General features: G+C 42.3%; 1 protein-coding gene across 1 annotated transcript in view; it reads right to left on the bottom strand.

Moving 5' to 3' along the window:
* Positions 1 to 16,623, bottom strand: part of MCOLN2 (mucolipin TRP cation channel 2) — a 61,671-nt gene extending 45,048 nt beyond the window's left edge. Inside the window, exons 1-2 of the mRNA XM_067040974.1 lie at positions 16,544 to 16,623; positions 3,225 to 3,384 (exon numbers count right to left, since the gene is read on the bottom strand). Of these exons, the coding sequence (XP_066897075.1) occupies positions 3,225 to 3,377 (153 nt within the window). The 5' untranslated portion in view covers positions 3,378 to 3,384; positions 16,544 to 16,623. The remainder of the gene's footprint in view (positions 1 to 3,224; positions 3,385 to 16,543) is intronic.
* Positions 16,624 to 18,285: the final 1,662 nt, after the last annotated feature.

The raw sequence follows: 18,285 nt of genomic DNA, 5'->3' as shown, positions 1-18,285 counted from the left end.
CGGAGCCTGTGCCTCGCAACGGGAGAGGCCACGACAGTGAGAGGCCCGCGTACCGCAAAAAAAAAAAAAAAAAAAAAAAAAAAAGACTCAAAAGTGAATGGGGAGTGAATAACTTGACCAGGACAGCGGCATTCAATTTGCTGCTATTTTAAGCTACCACCTTATTTAGACTCAAAGCTCATTACCTCAGTTTTGGGAATGAGAGAACATGGAGGTATAATCTCTGCTTGGAACCACTTCCATCTGGCATCAAGAACAGGAAATTTTCTCCATCCTGTTGTTCACAGAACAAGCAAAGATCCACATGTATGGCCCCAAATCAGGTCAGGGGTAGGATTTTCCAAGCATCTCTCAGTAGAGGAGAGAAACCCTGGAGGGGGATATCATGAGGTCCCCTTCCTGCGATGGCAGAACGAAACACCCCCTACAGTGCAAGAGTGAAGAGATGATGGAGGATTGGTCAAATAATATCATTTTTTAAAAGGGGCTGACAGAAAAGTGCATTCTAGCCCCACTAACTAGATCTTAAGATTTGCTGAGGTTATAAGACAGAAAAATAATTACACATTAAGTGCAGCCTGGCAAAGATTGTGAATTTAAGACCTGATTATGAAATCAATGGAGGAGAAAATATTCTGTACCAGGTAAAAACAAGATACCACTCTAATAATATACAAAGAATATGGGAGAGAAAGAGCAGGTCTAGCAAAAGAATGTAGACACCTCTCTCAAGATTATAAATCACTGCAGAATGCAGGGTAGGAATGTCTAAAAAAAAAGGTTCCTTCCCATCAACCACGATAAAACAGAACCCATCCCATTAGACTTGAGGATGGAGTGCTAAAAGAGACAGAAAAAGAGGAGGAGGGAAAAGTGGGATTTGAAGGAAAGAAAGGTATTTGAGAAATCTGTTCCAATTACATATCACCCAAGTAGCAAAACTCATTAGAATGACCCTACAGGGGAACACAAGTTTAATCCACCACAATTTTGTTAGGGGAGGCCGGGTACAGGTACACAAAAAAGTAAATGATCGATTCCCAGAAATATTCTATTAAAAGTGAAATCAGTGATGTGACCAGCAAGGGGTACTAGTGAACCAAGAAAAACTACACGTTGAGTGATCAGGCAAGGCTGCCAGGCGAGGTGGACTTCAAATAGCACCTGCAGGATGAGGGAGAAAAAGAATCCCTCTGGACGTGGAGAAACACCAGGGCAGGGACGAGAATCACTGGGTGGGTCCATCTGTCTGGGAAGTGGGGAGGAAACAGGAGAAGAAAACCTGCTGGAAAGGCAAGTTGAAGCAGACTGTGGAAATCTGTGAATTTCAGGCCACAGAGTCAAAATTTTTTTCTGTGAGAAATAGGGCTCTACAGAAGTTTCTGAGCAGGAGAGACACAATAAAAGCATTCTAAGAAAAATTAATCTGACGTGTATTGAATGGACTGGTGCATATGGAGATAAAAAAAGGTAGGTCTAAGAAGAATTCCAGAAGCAGCCTAGTTAACTTATGTGTATTCCTCGAGTGCAAACTCTGAAGATAAACATCTAGAAAGAAACACTATTTGAATAAGAGTGCAGACTCTAGAGCCAGACTGCCGAAGCTCAAATCCGGGCTCTGCCACTTACTGGCTGAATGGCCATAGGCAAATTACTCAGCTCTTTTTGGTTCAGTTTCCTCATCCATACAAAGGGGGTAAAAACTGAACCTACCTCACGCATTCCAGTGAGGATGGAATGAGCTAACACACGTAAAGCACTTACTGTGCCTGACACATGGAACGGCTAGGCTACGTATGAGCTGTCAGCAGTGGTAACACATTCACAGCTTATACTCCCAAGACAATGCAGAGCAATGAGGTGCTTCATACACATTTTTAATTAACTAACAATGTAAGAGTTTGTGCTAGAGAGAAGATAGTGAATATGGCAAAACATAAAGATATAGAGTTTTGAAGGAAGACTCCATGGGATTTAGTAGTTATCAGGACAAAAAAGGTAAGTCAAAAGAGGGTGATGATATTCTATGCCTGGGTAAGTTACAATTTTAATAACATTAATAGATCAAAATCTTGAAATGACAGCTGGTTTGGCAAGAGAAGTAATTGGGGAAAAATTTAAATTAACCAAATAGCAAAAGGGGACATTATTTCTCCTTCTTCCAAACAATACTAGCAATGCACCTACTTTATAGGTAGGTTGCCAAAATTAAAACTTCAAAACCAAGAATTAAAATGAAAACAATTTTCAAAGAAAATAGCTAAGCATATACATTTAACACTGGCCCTGCCTCTCATCTTTGTTTCTTTGGAAGTAACTTGTTTACCCTAAAACGTGATGAGCTGGTACAGTATGTCATGCAGTGACAAGACCTCTTTATGAACACAGGACAAAGGTGCAACTTCAGTTATTGCAGGAGCCGCCTCTCTCATTTCTAAAACTATATGGAAGTGATTTTTAGAAAGGTATTTACTTTTGTGTTCCAGAAATCACATCTTTACAAACAGTTTTTACACTGATGACAGAATTATTTTCCCATGGAGCCTAATATCCCAAATTAGTAGTTTTTAAAAGGACGTGTGTTTCAAATGTAGTTACCTACAGAGAAGCCTCCCTAAAACTGGTTCAGTAGCACAGGCCCCAAAACTAGATGACAACTGATAATAAAGTGCTTAACAATATGAATTTAAACAAAAGGTCCCAGTGTAGTCTTTAGACATTCCTGATAGTGCCTGGGAAAGGGGACAGGGCATAGGTAAGGTGGGGGAGTGTTTACTTAAGCACTTAGCTACTGATGAAAAGAAAACTTAGCATTCCATAAATCCAAAATCAAAACAGTCCAAAATGTAGATTTCCAAAGTGTATTTATATAAGATGTATTTGAATAAAGATAAAAGATTTCAAGAACACAGATCACCTTGGATTGGGCAGCCTTCACGAGCCCTGTGCCTCATTCAGATATAGAAACCCCACACACCCTCCAGGTCTAGTATTATCTATATTTACAGAACCTGTGAGAGATGACCTCAGAGTCCCTTATTAAAACAAAGTCGGCATCTAAACCGAACTTCGACCTACCACCTGCCCTCCAGAATCAATATAATTTTACAGGTTTATGAACATGAGCGTGGTCTTTTCAGGACAAAAGTCAAGTGGCAGAACATGGGAAAACAGTTTCATCCTAGGGTAAGAAAAAGAACAAGTGAACTGATAATATAATTTACCTGTGTGGTGACCATGACTATCTTCAAAATCTGCAAACCCATTTTCCACGGAATCTGTTGCCTGGCTCGGAATTTTTCACAAGGGTTCATGAAGTAAAACTTCAGGTCTTCTCTCAGACATTCTTCTTTCACCTCAGAATCAAGATGAGCCATTGCATCTCTGCCAAAGAAGATTAATTTTTAAATATACAAAAGAGCCTGTCCATCAGAAAGCTCCTGAATAATACTTAATACTTTCCATTCACATGCTTTACCCATTCTTACAAGCAAAACTCTCTCCAGCCAGTGAAGTCCTTTTCACTTTAGAAATCTGAAAATGATTCAGGATCTTCTATCACCTGCCTTTACATATAGCTACCCATCTTGCTCCAAGTGGCCATTATCAAAATTATAAAAATAGGATTTTATTTGCAAGACTTGTCAATTCCTACATCCTAACAGATAGCATTCACCTGTCACTGGAGTATTAACAAAAACTAGGTGGGATACTTTTGTGATATGCTAGGTGTGAAATCACAGAAATGTAGTACAGACTAAAGGAATTAAATTGTTACAGAAATAGAGAATGTCTTTTCTATAACTCTCTGTTCTATAATCCTTGAAAGAAGGATTATGTCTCTCTTTTTGTGCATGATATATCAGTGATTATAAGATCCCAAATTATAAATATCTTTAAAGTTAAAATAGCATCTCTCTATTTATGACCAATCATATAATTGTGTCACCCTATATATTAGCAAAATTTTGCTTTTACTATTTCAAGGACTCTGGACTCAGAAATGGGCACGTGACTCAAGCTAGGCCAAAAAGAACCAATGAAATGTGGTCACAGGACTGTAATTATAACCAATGGAAGAGATGTGATCTTTCCACTAAGTAGTCCCCAAAATGGGGTGTGCAAAACAATCCACTGGGAGAATAGAAAATATTAGTACTTCTATTTTATTCTTTATCTTAAAAACAAACAGAAAAATGAGCTCTGCTAATAATATAACATATAAAATAACAGTGGTATATAGTAGCATATAATTTATAAATAATATATACACATTGGGGATATGTGTTTACCTTTTACTGTTGAATGCATAATCAGCCAAGTTTGGGGATCACAGACTTAAAGCATAGGCTGAGTCTAGAATTCCTGGAAGTCATCTCACCATCTCGCCTGGAGGCCAGCATAGGAGAGCTTGCCAAAGAGTGGAGCTAACACAGAAGAACAGTTAAGATTGCCTAATGACAGTGTTTGAGTTCCTGGAGCTAGCTATGCCTGAAGCCATGATTCCAAGACTTTCAAGTTGAGCCAATAAACACTCTTTGGACCTTAAGCTTGTTTAAGTTTGATTTCTGTTTCTTGAAACAGGAAGCATCTTGATGGTAAGTTTAATGAATAAACTCTATTAAGTTTAGCTGATCATTCAAGTTACTCATTTCTTAGAAAGTTTTTATAATTGGGGGTCATTCTTAGGGATCTTTTCACCTAAAATATCTTAATGACTTTTTATATTGACTTATGACTTATGTTATTTAGCTTGACTAACAAATTTAAAAGAAGCTCAAAAAAAAGAGAGACTATATTAAGGCTTATTTTAAGACTTTTTAAGGCTTATACTCAGTTGTTAATGATTTTCTATTTTTAAGTTAATATTTAGACCTCCTATTTACAGACTATTTTTAAGTTAATATTTAGACCTCCTATTTCCAGAATTAGTAGGCCAGGTTATTTTGCTGGAAAGAAGAAGGGAGGGAAGGAAGGAGGTAGGGAGGGAGGGAGGGAGAGGGAAAGGAAGGGAAAGACCCATACTGAGAAATGATGGTCACAACCCAGCCCTTTGAGCCTCTTGCCTGGGTGAGACAGGGAATGTTAAACTGTGAGCTAGCTTGGTTCAGGGGGCTTCAGACTGGAATTGCCCTCGTCTCCTAGCAAACACATGCAGACCTCTCTAGACGCTCACCCTAGGACTTGGGGAGCTCTAACAAATAACTTGTAAAACACATTGACTAACAGGTACTAACACATACCAGGCCCACGAAGAAACCAAGTAGCATGAAGCAGTCAACTTAAGAAACAGCAGAAACAGGGCCACGCATATCAGAATCAGATGCAGATTAGAAAACAACCATGCTTACCATATTTAAAGACATATAGGTAAAAATATCTATAAGAAAACCTTGGGAAAAACAAAAAAAAAATGAAAAATCAATGACCAAAATGAGTCTTATTTCAAAAGAATAAGTAGACTTTTTAAAATGTGTTTGCCCTGCAGCTGCTATAGTTACCTCCTGATTTCATCTAACCAACTTACTGAACACTTACTGTGCTGAGCGATTTTGCTGGGTGCTCGGGACAGAAAGCTGAATAGATGCTCAGCATCCAGTAGGAGAGACAGACTTGTGAGTGCAAATTCACAAGTTATCAAATAGCTCAGTGGCTGCTGTACCATAAGTATACAAAGTATTATGGAAGCAGGGGTCTGCCTCTGGGGAGACAGTTTCAGAGCCATAGGGGGAATCCCGTAACATGTCCTAATACACGGAGTTGGCAGGTGCTACAGAGCACTTGATGAAGAGCATGGATCAAGGGAGGCATTTCCAAGAAGAAGGTGGCATCTTAACTGTGCCTAAGAGCCACATCCTCCAATATGAACCTTCAGAACCCTGAGAACATGCCTGTGGAAGCTTCGCGGGCATGTTTGAGCGATACCGAATTCAGCGTTAACCACCATCACCTCAGTGGATCTGTGTTGCTAATGTATTTATCCTGATGATTCACAATGTCTTTTCATTTAGTAAAATAAAAAGGGCATCTGAAAAGTTGTGATAGAACCCTGAGAATAAAGGCATGGAAACTCCTTCCCCGAACCTACCCTCGGCCTCTAGTGTGAGAAACACTGTACTGAAGAAAGAGGAGGTTGTTCCCTGGAAAACAGTGGTGTGAATGAAACACAGGGTAGTAGGTCAAGTGCTTGGTGAATACCTTGTGAGCCAAGCTCTGACAGAGACATTTTCCTGCCTTCCAGGAGCTCAGTCCAGTGGAAGGGAGAGACGTGAAGAGAGAAAAGTATAATAAAATGTGTCAAGTGATATAACTGAAGTATGCTTTGAGGGCCCTGGAACAAAGAGAAGGGAATTGATGCAGCCCAATTGCTCCAAGAGGCTTCAAGTAATTCTTCCAGCTGCTGGTTTCCTCAACTAATATGGCCACTAAATGTTCAGGAAATGATAACTGCTCTTAATATTACCCTAAGAAACCCGATTAAGAAGGTAAGTCTTGGCCAAGAAAAAAAAAGGCAAAGTAGCAGATAATGAACATGGGGATCACTCACTGTATTAAATTATTTACACTAATTATTTAAAAACCTTCCAAAGTTTTTCACTTAGGTGTTTAGAGAACAGCTGCAGTACTCATACCACTGTGAAGAATAAAAAGAAAAATGAAATAGCATGAAAACCTTTCCCCTCAAGCATGCAGGAGCCCATAGTTGAAATACAGGATAGTACTAGTCAAATGTGATCAACTGATGATACAATGATAAAAATACAGAAAAAATATTAATGATATTTTGGTTCAAAAATTCTGGTATCTCAAGGAAAATGCAAATGTGTAAGCTTTCTAAACTCTACATTTCTGAAGGCACTTTACTGCCCCACTCTTCTCAATTTGTGGGTTTTCCCGATTTCCCCAGTAGGTGAAGGGTATTAAACATGGGCATGCACAGGCGCACACACAACCACACATCTTATCATTATATCAAAAATACAACCGTGCCAAAAAAGAAAAAGGGCCAAGTGAGAAGAGGGAACACTAAAAAACAAAAGAGAGACAGGACAATATCATAAGACTAAAACATTAAAACATTGCTGCATTTGACACATACTTATCCAACACCCTCTAGGGCTGAGCACCGGGCTGGATGTTTGGTACAGGAGGCTTGAAAGCTGCAATCACAACTTGGTAAGCAAGAATTAGACCAGCAGGAGGAATACTGCAACTTCCATCAAAAACGATGAAAATCACCAACAGGTTTAGAAAAGGACAGAGCTGCTAACTGGTGGGAACACAACCAGGAGAAGTGACTACACCATAAAAACAGTTAAGGAACAGATATCCATGAAGATCTAAGTTACACTGATCCATCAATTGCAGGGCAGTCACGCAACTGAAATTGCAGGAAATAAATAAGAGCAATCACGACTCTTATGGATTATTTTTGTTTCACGAAACCATAGGAAACATAGATTTGTATAAGCTTAATAAATGGCACAAATACCCAAATATCAAAGGAAAAAAACACAGTATTTGTAAGAGTAAAAACAAGATCTGGAATACAATGGAAAGTCATCCGCACAGTGGGCTAAAAAAAAAGCTAGAGAAGCTGGACTTAGGAAGGATGCCTGACACTGGTATTGTGGGAAGAAGTCAGAAAGGAAGCCCATCAGAGCTACCATCAGTTATTAAGAAAATCTACTCTTTCCCCAGATAATCAAGACTGTATGATGTCAGCTAATTTTAAGCCTATCATATGACCAAGGGCAACTCCAACCCCTCTTCTGATTTCTGCCCCTTAGGGGCAACCACTTTTATCTGCTTTGTTGATGTTGTTATTTAACATTTCTAAATAATACCATTTCTCTATTTTTTCCTCTTTAGTATATTATCAATTTATATCATCCTATGGAAAATAGGGATGTAGCTCTTACAGCTGCCCCTCCCAGCCAACACACACATTTCACCTCCCCATTCATTGTCCCAACAAAGTTTTAATAAAAATTTGATAATAAATAAACATTCAGATAAATTAACATTCAGAACTTATGAAGTGAATATGCAAATACTCTTCAGATTTGAGCTATTAGTAAAACTATGATTTTATTTTTATTTATATATATATTTTTTTTAATAAATTTATTTTATTTATTTATTTTTGGCTGCATTGGGTCTTCGTTGTTGTGCACAGGCCTCTCACTACGGTGGCCTCCCTTGTTGTGGAGCATGGGCTCTAGGAGCACAGGCTTCAGCAGTCGTGGCACGTGGGCTCAGTAGTTGTGGCTCACGGTCTCTAGAGCACAGGGTCAGTAGTTGTGGCGCACGGGTTTAGTTGCTCTGAGGCATGTGGGATCTTCCTGGACCATGGCTCAAACCCTTGTCCCCTGCATTGGCAGGCAGATTCTTAACCACTGCGCCATCAGGGAAGCCCCCAGTACACTGTGATTTTATATCCTCTCTTTTTTTATTTTTATTTTTTTGTGGTACGAAGGCCTCTCACTGTTGTGGCCTCTCCCGTTGTGGAGCACAGGCTCCGGAAGCACAGGCTCAGCGGCCATGGCTCACGGGCCCAACCACTCCGTGGCATGTGGGATCCTCCCGGACTGGGGCACGAACTCGTGTCCCCTGCATCGGCAGGCGGACTCTCAACCACTGCGCCACCAAGGAAGCCCTATATTCTCTCTTATAAAAATTTTTTTCTGGAGTTAATTGCCTTTTTCTCCACTTGCTTAGTTTTCCATATACTAACCAGGACTTTATCACCAAACTCCAGCTGAATCTGCCAGCTCCTTTTAGTATAGTCAACCAAGCTGGGCATCCTGTAAATTCCCTTCTCCCAGGGACATCATTCATGGAGCCCTCATCCTCCTGTTCCAACTACACGGGTTGCTTTCTAATCCTTATTCAAGGTCATCAGTTTGGGAATTCCCTTCACCTCCTTCCTAAATTGGATTCTGAATTCTCCTATCAGGCCCATATAGGTATCATGTATTGACATAGCAGCACTAGAAGTAGAAGCATCTCCTGGATCCCATTTCCACCTCTTTCTTTACCCCCTCATTTTTGTGGAGAGTATCCTTCAATCCCTTCCTGTGAGAGGAAGTCTGGAAGGTAAATTTTGAGACCTCCCATGACAGACACTGCTAGCTGCCACCCAGTGTCTATTCACTCCTCCCTTCTTTCTGATTTTGTCTAAGGCAGGAATGTATTTATACCCAGGACAGAATAACTCAAAGTATTAGAGCTAGACAAGAACTCGTATCATTGTTTTCACACCTGATTGCACACCAAGTCGCCAGGGGGCACCTCAAAAGTACGGATGCCCTGCTTCTTCCCTGAGATTCTGGCCTGATTGGTGTGGGTGCAGTCTGGGCATGGGGGTATTTAAAAAAGCTCCTCAGGTGATTCTAACGTACATCCAGTTTGAAATCCTTACCTTAGAGATTACTTGTTCCTATCTCCTCACTTTACAAACGAGGCAACTAAGGTGCCCTGAGGTTGCCACTTGCCCCTAACCATAAGGATCCAATTAAGAATAAGAATTGGATTCAAGAATCCAATAAGAATCCTTGTCCAGTGTTCCTTCTGATCCCTGAATTAATATTTCTTAAAGAGCAATGGCCTGTAAGATGGTCACGAATGAAGGAAAATAATGTTACATTCAAATAAACTAATGTTTCCAACATAATTTCTCTTATTTAAAACAGTGTGATACTTTTTGCAGACCACAGCATCCTAGTCCGTAAATTCAGGAGACTTCTAAATGTTACTGAAAGGAAGAGGAAAAAGCAAGTAAAGCCATGATGGAATGAATCCAGCATTTACCTTCCTCGAGGTACTTTTGTGCTTCAGATTCTCTACAGCAAACACTGGGTTTCCATTCTAAACCTGCTCAGAGGGAACCATCGCCGCCTGCAGATTCCAGCGGCCATTTCTCAGGTCTCGGCTTGGTGGCTCGGCAGCACTTGATCCAGCTATCCACCACGTCCCTGGAACAACCTCATCTCTCCACTTCTAGGATATCCCACTCCCCTAGTTTGCTTCCTACCTCACTGGGTTTCTCTGGCTCTCCTTTACTGGCTCCTCTTCCATCTGACTTCCAGATGCCAGAGTGCCTCAGGACTGTCTAGGGCACTTCTATCCTCTGTCCAGGGCACTTCTATCCTCTATCCTCCCTTCTAGAAGAGTTCATGGAGTCCTGTGGCTTTAAATACTATCCACAGGATGTGGACTTTCACATTTGCACCTCTGGCAAATCTCTCTGGAAGAGACTCCCTTATCCGACCTCTTCCTTGAAACTCCACCCACATGACTAATAGGTTTCCCATACCAACCCTCCACCCTCTTCTCTGCACATCTGCTCAATGCCTGATCACACACTCTTATCTATATGTTTCAGCTGCAATCCCTCATTCTGTCAATGGTTCTCCACGTTGCCTGCATAATCGTCACCTGGGAATTTTTTAAAGGTTTCAGTGTCTGGCTTCCAACCCCTAGACATTCTGATTTAATTGATGCCTAGGTATAAGCTGGGCATTGAGATTTTGATAAGTTTTCCAGGCGATTCTAACGTGCAGCAAAGTACAGGAACTTTTGCTCCAGAGTCATGCTTTGATTCCCCCTTTTCCTCAACCCTCACACCCACTCGATCAAGTCTTCCTCCAAAACACAACATGGAGTGGTCCCCTTCTCTCTACATCTGCAGCCTCGTTGGTCCCAGCAGCAGCAGCAGCTCTCACCAGACAACTGCAACAGTTTCCCAGTTCTCCACATCGTAGCCAGAGGGGTAATTCTAAAAGTGAATTAGACAGACATCTGTCTAAAAATAAGACAGACATCACTCCCCTACCCCATATGGCTTCCCCCTGCTCTCAGACTAAAATCCAATCCTCTTACCATGGCCTGAAAGTTTCCTGCCCACTCCTTCCCATACCCTCTCTTCCCCTTCCTCACTACCCCACTACACCTCCTTCCTGGCTCTGAGCATTGCGCTTGATGGTTCATCTACCTACTGCTACTCCCCCAGCTCTGCATGTCTGGATCCTTCTCACCTTCACGTCTCAGCTCAAGTGGCACCTCTTCAGAGCGGGCTGCTTGATCACTCTATTAAAAGAGGCCTTTCCCACAGCCTCTCTCATCAATTTCCTTCATATCTGAGACTGCAATCTTTGCTGGTCTTCCCTACAAGGGAACTCCATGAAGGCCTGGTCTCGCTTATGACTATATCCCCAGCATAAAGCAGACTACCTAACACATAATAGGTGTTCAGTGAATAATTTTCTGGAAAAAAGAAATGAGTCAGTGAAAAAGATGACAACTCTAACTATGTGAACTTTTCCTTAGCCAGTACCCATTAAGATCAAATTATAATACTAAAACAACAAATATAAAAAAACAACAAAACAATAGAAAATCTAAAATAATTGATATGAAAAATTACGTTAAAAATATACTGAAAAGTCTTGCTTAGCCAAGATACATTAGAGAGTGTTAGGTAATTTAGTTGCTTGGTTTGCTGATAAAAACCCTATTTTGTTTCAATTAATATTCCTGAAGTCTTTACAAAGAATGAATTATTCAATGAATTGTTATGAAAACTTGCAATCCACTGGGGAGAGAGAAAGAGCCCTCCTTGAAAACAAATGCAAAAATAAAACTTAGACACATTTAAAAAATAAAATTGATAGAAGCATAAGATCTAGAATTTTTTAAAATATAATTTAACATCCCTTTCTAAGCATGAGAAAATTCAGAAGCCAATGAAAATAACTGACAGATCTTAACAAAAATTAAGACTTCAAAAAGTTAAAAGACAGACTGGGAAAAAAATGTCTACAATATATTTAAACAGGCAAAAGTTTACTATCCATTACCTGTAGAGAGTTCCAAATTATTAATAAGAGAAAGTCAACTCAATATTTATCCTGTTGTATATAAAGGACCCCAACAGGTCAATGAACATTTAACAACAAATTTACTAACAGTCAGAATGGTGTGGGCTTCCCTTGTGGCGCAGTGGTTGAGAGTCCACCTGCCGATGCAGGGGACACGAGTTCGTGCCCCGGTCCAGGAAGATCCCACATGCCGCGGAGTGGCTGGGCCCGTGAGCCATGGCCGCTGAGCCTGCGCGTCCGGAGCCTGTGCTCCTCAACGGGAGAGGCCACAACAGTGAGAGGCCTACGTACCACAATTAAAAAAAAAAAAAAAAGAATGGTGAAAATCTACCTATCTTAAATTTTATTTATCAATAATGCAAAAAAAAAAAAAAAACCCACATCTCTATTGAAGGGAAATGTAAATTTTTGAAGGGCACTTAGCAGTAGAAGAGAATGAGATCAGAAGAGTATCTGTGATCTAGGAATCAAACCTCTATGGATTTATCTTACAAGTGTTTAAATAACCAGTCAAAAGGATGGTTACAAAAATGTTCATTGCAAACCTATTTGTAACTCTGTGTTGACTCAAACACGTCTATGACATATTGTTAAATTTTTTCAAAGTTACAAACTAAACACATTGAGATCTCATTTTTCCAAAAATGTGGACATTGATTTCAATATGTAGATATTTTAAAAGTCTAGAAGTACGTAATCCAGAAAAAAAATTTTGGTAATCTCTGTGAAGTAGTATCATAGGTAATCTTAATTTTCTTCTTCAAGTTTTCCATATTTTCTTGATTTTGAATGATTAACATGAATTCTTGAGTTATCATTATGAGTTAAAATAAGCTATTTCACAGGGTCTAATAATACATATCAGGTAATCAAATGTTTCCCTGTCCTTAGTTTGTGTGTGGTGGATGGGAAGTGGAGAGTCAGGGGAAGTAAATGCAGAGACTAAAATTCGGTGTTTCTACAGCAATGATCATGTAGGGTGAATGTCCCAGGGCAATCTAGCAGATGGAAGATTTTAGCCCATTCCCAAACTCCCACATGGGTTTTTTCTTTGTTTTTTTTTTTTCACTCCAGTTCCTACAATGAACTGACTTTCTCATGATTTGCTAATCTCAGGAGAGAGAGAAAAAAATGTTCAGATAGCTCAGGCTCTGGGTAGTTGGGATGCAATTAAAGGAAGTTAAAGAGAAGAAAAAAAAAGGTCAAAGAAAGAAACCTTAGTTACCTTCTCAGCACAGCTCTCAGAACATAAATGACATCGTCATTCTAATTCTGAGAAATACCCAGAAGAAAGACTGTAGGGGCTTTTCATTTTCCTGTAGAGCCACCCGTAAAAGATGAGCATGCTACAACTTTCAGGAATTTCCCTAAAGACAACTGTGCCACCAAGGTCCTATAAAATCATCTCTCATCACTACTTTGCTGCCTCAGGCCAGCAGGAAAGTAGAACTAGGATTTGACATCTTAAAAGTGCTCGTTCTGAACAAGCCATACCTCCTATGAAAACATATCCTGAAGCATCAGATCCCTGAATCGAGAGGAAAGTAAAGCAAAACTCCATTTCTAAGCAATACAGGATTCCAAATGCAGTTAAAGCTGGAGAAGATGACTGGAATTATGGCATTCCTTACATTTTGCTTTCTCTAACATTTTCAGTAAGTGCTCAATTTCAATAAGTGCTCAATTTTTCAATAATGCTGATGACTCTCCCTAAGGAAAAGTAAAATTAAAAGAAGGTATAAAGCCTATGGACCAAGGGCCAAATATAGCCAGTAGACTGCTTTTGTAAACAAAGTTTTACTGGAACATAAAAAAAGTTATAAAATATAACTAAAGTTATAATTAATCATTTTTCCTCAAACCATTGGATGAGTTTACCTTATCTTTGGACAAGCCCACCTCATTGCCAGTTGGGGAACCCCTAGATGCACACTATCTCTAGAAATTCCCTCTAGTTGCTATAGGTGACAGGATTTTTTTAAAGCTCACCCCTTAAATTGTGGGTCTTCTGGAATTATACCAAGGACAATTTTCCAGAATCTTTAGCCTCACTAGTCACCAATTCTTGAATGACAGGATTTTTTAAGCTGAAACCACTAGATGTATTCAAGGGGAGATAACAAAATACAACCTTCAAAGGAGAAAAAAGGAAGGATCCCCCCAACTGAGGGGAAGGAAATATCTATGGGCAACATACCCGGAAAGCTCTCTCCTCACACCAGGGAAAAGAAAATGGGGTCCAAGCTCAAAACAGAGTAGAAAGCTCAGCTAGAGTTAGGCTGAGGAAAGTGAGAAGGAAAAACCCCAGAAGACTGCCAAAGCAAACAAATATGTAAACAAACCAAAACATGGCTTTACGCATTTGATACTGAAAAGAATATTGCAATTTGATAAAGAAAATGAGGTCTGGAAATAAGATTACTTTTCTCTATGAAGCCCAGAACACATGATGTAAGAGCGCACTGAAGGGTGATCTCATTCTTGGGAACTGACAGGTGGGGCTTGGACTCCAGGCCTCAGCTAGAGAGAACAGCCCAGTCTCAGAGAAGAGTCTACATTTAATTTTCATAGCCAAAAAGGCTTTCTTTGGCCACTATTTTGGCCACTTTAAAAATTGTAGCCACAGGAAGACATCTGTTTTTCATTAAGTTTCAAAAATTGTCTTATTCTGGGTTTCACTTCACTGAGACCTAGCCAAAGTGATTAGCTGCCATATACAATCATCCCTGACTTTCAGTTCTATATTCTCTGCCATTCTGTACAAAATTTGTCTCCCTACTCTTCCTCCTTGCTTCATTAAGACGTTTTATATGCATTATTTTATTGTTAAAAACAACACTTTTCATATGCTCCTCCTTGGGAGAAAAGAACATGGCCCCCTCAAACTCTTCATCAGGATTTACCCGTTTTAATGTGCAGGAGACTAAATACAGTTGGCACTATCACGATGGCCTCTGCATGGAAATGGTCAGGAGACGTGTGGAAAATGTGCCTGTTTTTAAAGGATCCAAGCCACAGAACCTGCTTACAGAAGGTTTGCTAAAGAAGAAGGGAGAGTTCACAGTAATGGGAGTTTAACTCATCTTAAAGTATTTAGAGGAAGATGAGCTAAAAATCTCGAGAATGCTGACTCAACAGAAAGAAGTTATCAGATTCCCCCAAACTTGTGCTGTGTGGTTAGTGCATCACAGAGATGGTGAGCGGGTCCTGAAGTGTGAAGTCCACATCCCACATCTGGGAGAACCATATAGTTGATTCCCTCAAGATTACATATCAGAATTTGCATCCTAACATCCATAGGCAACCTCTCCTACCTCTTTCTTACAGATTTATTCCATTCTCAGTGTGTGATGAAACAAAATCCTATCTCCCACTGGTACTGTACAACCGGACATATGTATAGTTCAAATTAGAATCCGTTCAAAACCTACTTATGTGCACACCCAAGTATGTTTCCTCTACTCTAAGAATGGGAGCTTCTGAAGATACTCACTGGACATGATAAAACCATTTAAGTCCTGTCGAAATGTGCTAAGAAAAAACCTAAATTCAAATAAAAAAAAAAATAGTTTATACACACCATGCCTACCATAAGCACAAGCCTGTCAATCAGTCCAAGCAAAAGATAGTAAATAAACCCAGGGTCAGTTTCCTCCCTACCTTTCAGGACAGTGATTTTAGGGCTACGGTAGATGGAAGCAGTGTATAACTTCTACCCCTCTGCTCTATTAAAAATAAACACTTAGCATTAAGAGAGATGGTTTATAAATTACACGATACCCAGTCATTTTGATGTGACATTCACAGGTATCCAGTTGTCCAAAAAAGCTACACCAAAGTTTTGTCTTCTAATTCAAAACTGTTCTGTCAAAAGTCTAAAAAACATATACCACAGTTGCTTGGAATTAGTTAAATACTTATCTGGACAGTGACCAGAGATCAAATAAATCCTCCTCTTGAATTCTGGCTTTCCTTGCTAGCGTTAAGTTCATTTGTATTTAATATCGAGAGCGCTGTGCAGGAAAGTCTCCACGCTATTTTAAGAAAGTTTAACCACCAACCACTGTATTTGTTTTGCGAGCTTTAAGAGGGGAGCAAAGGCCTGTTTGTATGCACTACCCGCCCCCGGCTCAGCTGCACAGCTGGGTGGTTGGAGCTTTGACCAAGAAGTTGGGGCCCACTGGCAGAGCCACCGGGCTGAACTGTACGCCTTTTCATAAAGGCAGAGGAATTGGGGTTAAACACTATATCACCCTCCCACCTGAGGAAAAGGCCTGTTTGTTCCGGAAGGCAAAGCCTGGCCTGATTTAACTAACTGCAAGCAGTTACTATAAGCAAGGCAGCAAGAAAGCTCTAGTCTAGAACAAGAAAGCCATCCACTTGATGAGGGTTTCTCCGGAGTCCAATACCCAGAAAGACACAGCTCAGGCGCCTCATCTGACAGTTAACCTGAAATCACCTGGTCTTTCCTCTGCTTCCTGGCCTGGGGAAAAGGACAGGGCTGCCGGGCCAGGCCTGCGCCTTCAAAACTTTCCACGGCTCTCGGGATTCGGAGCAGGAGAAACCGTTCACTGCACGCGTTTCAGCCTTGCCGGGAACGCCTCCCCTGAAGTCGGATCCCTCCTAGGCGGGCCCCCCTCCTCTTAGCGCCTCTCTCTTACCCTTCCTACTAGCCGCCCGGGGCGCACAGACCCCGGCCCTCTGGCAGGCGCGGCGAGTGGCGGGGGCGATTGGTCCCCCTCGGGCGGCGTCGGCGGCAGGCTGCCGGCCGGGTAGGTGCGCGGCGGCGGGGAAGGGGCTCGTGGCCAGGAGTTCCCGCCCCGCCCCGAGTCCCCACCTCCCCCCAGTCGCCTCCCGCCCGGGCTGAGGAGCCTGCGGAGAGCGTCTCAACTTGGTGCCCTGGGGCACTTTTTCCTCGAGTCAGAGAGCTGACCTCTCTGAGCCCCAGGAGGCAGGTGGCAGGGGGCGGGCAGTGGGAGATAGGGCAGAGGTACGCGCGTCAGGAGACCCGTGGAGGAAAGCAGCCCGGGGACGGGGTGTCCGTGGGAGCCCGAGAAACGGCCGTGGGATGGAGGGGGGCCCCACGGCGATCGCCCCTGGGGTACTGACCTGCACTGAGGCCCCCGGGACGGACCGGAGGCTCTGCTCCACACCGGCAGGTCCAGCGCCTCCACGCCACGAGCCATGGTGCTGCCCGGAGCGACGGGGGGAGGAGGCCTCCTGGGTGGCGACCGGGCGGTAGGGCCGGGGAGAAGCGCCTTCAAAAGGGGCCCACGCGGTGGAACGCTGGGCTGCCGGTGCGCCCTGCACACCGCCCCCGGGCGGCCGGGCTGTGCACTCCCTGCCCTGCGGGGCTCCTGACTACAGTCTTTCCTTGATTTCGGCATTCTTTTCTTGTTTCCTACATCCATTCCTTTGCCCATTTTAAAAGTCATTTGTATTTTGAGGCGTTCAAGACACAGGCCATATTCACTGAATGCCAAGCCCAGGGCTGAGTACTGTGGGCACCGAGATACGAAAGACCAGATCCTTTCCCTCCAGGACTTCACGTTAAATGAAAAGTTCATTCATTTTGACGTGTTTTTATTCTGAAGTGCACGATCACAAAACTCTGACAAGCGTCGTGCTTCGGCGATGTTAAAAGTGCTACGGTTGGGGCTTCCCTGGTGGCGCAGTGGTTGAGAATCCGCCTGCCGATGCAGGAGACACGGGTTCGTGCCCTGGTCCGGGAAGATCCCACACGCCGCGGAGCAACTAAGCCCGTGAGCCATGGCCGCTGGGCCTGCGCGTCCGGAGCCTGTGCTCCGCAACGGGAGAGGCCACAACAGTGAGAGGTCCGCATACCGCAAAAAAAAAAAAAAAAAAAAAAAAAAAAAAGTGCTACGGGCGCACAAGGGAAAGAGAAACGAATCGCTGTTAGCTCGCGCGGGGAAGCTGGGGCGGGCCTCCTGCGCGGGGAGTGAGTGTCCACGTGGCCGGGGCGGGCACAGAGGGACGGCGCAGACCTGCAAGACCCGAGCCTTGGGACTCGGTAAGCCCACGTGCTGGTGTGCAGCCACTGCTGCTCTTCCCTCCCGGAGCTTCAAAGGAAGACGCCTGTCGGAAACGGGACATGAATCTTAGAGATGAGGGTCGCGGTCACTTACCCAAATGCCACTTTCAGCTGTGGGTGATGTTGACTTGGAAGTTCCGACGAGCCAATAGCCTCTTTTCCAGGGAGGCCTATTCCTATTGGTGGCAGCAGCAGCAGCAAAGTCCGCGAGTTCCAGGCTGTTTGAATCAGCAAATGTTTAAAAGTTCTCTGGGTTTAACAAGGGCAAAGAATATTCTGCCAGGTAATTATTTCTATATTGCATCTCCAGGTAGAAGCAGTTGGAAATACATAAGGTATATAAAAGCATAC

The sequence above is a fragment of the Kogia breviceps genome, chromosome 1 (genome assembly GCF_026419965.1).
Source record: "Kogia breviceps isolate mKogBre1 chromosome 1, mKogBre1 haplotype 1, whole genome shotgun sequence".
NCBI classification, from domain to species: Eukaryota; Metazoa; Chordata; class Mammalia; order Artiodactyla; family Physeteridae; genus Kogia; species Kogia breviceps.
This window is presented reverse-complemented; position numbering and strand designations above follow the sequence as displayed.